The following is a 3,253-nucleotide window of genomic DNA, read 5'->3' on the forward strand; positions in this document are numbered from 1 at the left end:
GGGCCCCCATTCCTTGCATCGAACATGTCAAATAAAGTTTGACCCAGAAATTTTTTGCTCTTTATATTAATATAAGAAAATTGTAATGCTAATTATAATCCTTAAATTAAAAAAACAGATCACGAATCTCAAAGTTTTTAAAATTTCTTTAAGATAAATTAATTATATAAAATATTATTTAAAATCTAATGTGCCCTTGTCTTTAAAAAATGTACTAATTTTGAAAGTTATCTTAATAAAAAAAAATGATTTGAATACCGAGCAATTTTAAAAAATAGAGAGAGAAAAAACATATTTAATATTTTTAACAGCATATTTACTAATAATAATTCATAAAAAGAACAGTGAATTCGACAGTAGCATTGTTCTTCGTATAACCCCAACAGTGGACAATAACTTCAGATTCTTTCTCCATGAAGAAAAAGTCGTCACAGGTCGTAACCATTTTCATTTATTGTTCCCTGACTTTCGGTCTCTTTCTTTCTCTCTCTCTCTCACAATGGAAGCTCTCATCTCTTTACTTCATCTAACGCTCCTGCTTATCTTTCCTGTTCAAAGATCAGCACATTCCTATGTTTTAAAATCAACGTCCATTATTGGCGACCCTGGAATGAAGAGAGACGAACTCAGAGTGGCATTGGAAGCCTGGAACTTCTGCAATGAAGTTGGCACAGAAGCTCCAGGAATGGGCAGCCCAAGGCTTGCAGATTGCTTTGATATCTCTGGTAATAACACTTGAAAAATCTAAACTTTCCTTACTCCAAATCTCACAATCTTCTCTTTCCTCAGGAAATTCCTTGAAACACAGAGTGGATGAGAAAGACAACAAGCTTGGTGTAGGGAAGCCATTCCCAGGTCTGAGGGCTTCAGCTCTACTGAACCCAGACCTTTATGCAGTCGAGAAGGAACTGTATCTTGGTTCTCTCTGTCAGGTCTCTGAGAACCCAAATCCCTGGCAGTTTTGGATGGTCATGCTTAAAAATGGCAACTTTGATACTGAATCTGGACTTTGCCCACAGAATGGAAAGAAGGTTGGGCCATTTCTTCAATATGGGAGGAGATTTCCTTGCTTTGGGAAGGGATGTATGAACCAGCCAGTAGTTTTTCATCAGCAGACCAGTCTTTCAGAGAGAGGAGAAATGGTTGGAAGATTCTATGGAAGTTATGATTTTGATGCAAAATTTGGAGATGGAATTTATGATTTTTCATATTTTGAGGTGATTTGGAGGAAGCGGAGAGGAATGGGAAGCTGGGTTTTTAGTCATAAGATTAAAACTTCAAAGAAGTATCCGTGGCTTATGTTGTATTTGAGGGCGGATGCAACCAGAGGATTTTCTGGTGGATATCATTATCAAACAAGAGGCATGATGAAAACTGTGAGTTATAGATCGCCTCCTTCTTGCTTGAATTTCATTTAAATTCTCATATTATAATTATAAGTAGAATATTTTTTTAAATACTACAATGCTTAAGTCATAGTTAAGGTAAACAATGTTGAAACTTTCGTTGTTTTTTGGGTTTTTGTTTTTGTTTTTTTTTTTTTTGTTTTAACGGAAATATGTTTGGCTATATATATATATATTAGAAATGAGTGAAAATATCTAATGAGATGTTTTTAATTTTCTTTGAAATATACACATTTATTGCGTTTTAATTAGGACATTGAATGCATTTCCCCGACTCCCTTCAATTCCAAAGCCTCTGCTTGAAATCTCAGCAGTAACTTTGGATGATCCAATAGCTGTAAAGAGCTGCCTCACTCCTGTAACTTAGTTGTCAAAGTTGCATTAATGTATTCGCCCTGAGTACTCTTAGTTCAGAGGCCTCTGCACCATCTGTGAATGATCCAAGAGCTGTAACAAGAAACAAATGACACATCCATACAAAAAGAACTTGTGAGCCACCTGTTAATAGTCTTGTTCCTTAGATCATCGAAAACTATAATTAAAGAAGGTACAAGAGATTGTAACAAGTAATTAATGACTCCCTCGTCCAAAATGCATTTGTCAATCACCTATTACTCAGCTACAAATCTCGAATCATCCAAAGCTATAACTGAATCTGCAATTAATCAATTCCCACAAGCCCTCTTAGCTCCGAGGACTCTACTTAGAATCTAACAAATTTCTCTCTTCCTCTCCAGCTCCCAGAATCACCCAACTTCAGAGTAAGGCTCACTCTCAACATAAAAAAAGGTGGAGGCCCCAAGAGCCAGTTCTACCTCATGGACATTGGCAGCTGCTGGAAGAACAATGGTTCCAAATGCGACGGGGATTTAACCTCCGATGTTACACGATACTCCGAAATGATCATCAATCCTGAAACACCTGCTTGGTGCAGCCCCAGCAACCTCAATGCCTGCCCACCATTCCACATTACTCATGACAACAACAAAATTTTTAGAAACAACACTGCTAACTTCCCCTATACTGCATACCATTACTATTGCTCACCTGGCAATGCTCAATTACTTGAAGAGCCTTATAGCACCTGTGATCCATATAGCAATCCACATGCACAGGAGATTGTTCAGATACTTCCTCACCCAGCATGGGCACCCTATGGCTATCCATCCAAAGCCGGCGAAGGCTGGGTCGGCGACCCAAGAACTTGGGATCTTGATGTCGGCGGCCTATCCAGTAGACTCTATTTCTATCAGGTGATTGATTCTGCTGCTATTTGTGATATCAGTTCAGATTCTATTAATAACTAAATTCAAAACTTTTTATATGCTTTGTAGGATCCAGGAACCAGTCCTGCTAAGAGAATTTGGAGATCAATTGATGTTGGAACCGAAATATTTGTTGGTGATGGTGAGGAGATTGCTGAATGGACTGTTAGTGATTTTGATGTAACTGTTTCAAGCTAAGGGGAATAATCTTTTTCCTTCTTTTTCATCCGTAAGGCTTGTTTGGTTGGCACTGCTTCAACGCCAAATGGCCACATTATGAAAATTTTTATTTGTATAAAACTTATTGAAATTATTTATTGACATATAAATATTATTGCATGTATCTAATATTCATAGTAACAACCTATTATTCTTAGTATTGTAGAATATTCTTATTATTAAGAATAATTTTTATTTATAATATTTTTTTATTGTTCTCCTCTATTATATATATATATCAAAATATTATTCTATTAAATATAGAGAATTGTAATTCTAATTTCTCTAAGCCTGTTTATCTTTGTTTATCTCAGCTAATTTTTTCTATCTTTTTCTTTTGATGATTTAGAAAGTATGAACTTA

At 35.9% G+C, this 3,253-nt stretch overlaps 1 protein-coding gene across 1 annotated transcript; it reads left to right on the plus strand.

Moving 5' to 3' along the window:
• Positions 1–424: 424 nt before the first annotated feature.
• Positions 425–3,041, plus strand: LOC110109969. The gene is made up of 4 exons (XM_020841222.2): positions 425–725; positions 790–1,376; positions 2,144–2,659; positions 2,741–3,041. Exons 1-4 carry the CDS (start codon positions 500–502, stop codon positions 2,867–2,869), a joined length of 1,458 nt encoding a protein of 485 aa, XP_020696881.1. The 5' UTR covers positions 425–499; the 3' UTR covers positions 2,870–3,041.
• Positions 3,042–3,253: the final 212 nt, after the last annotated feature.

This window comes from Dendrobium catenatum, unplaced genomic scaffold (assembly GCF_001605985.2).
Source record: "Dendrobium catenatum unplaced genomic scaffold, ASM160598v2 fragScaff_scaffold_1468, whole genome shotgun sequence".
NCBI classification, from domain to species: Eukaryota; Viridiplantae; Streptophyta; class Magnoliopsida; order Asparagales; family Orchidaceae; genus Dendrobium; species Dendrobium catenatum.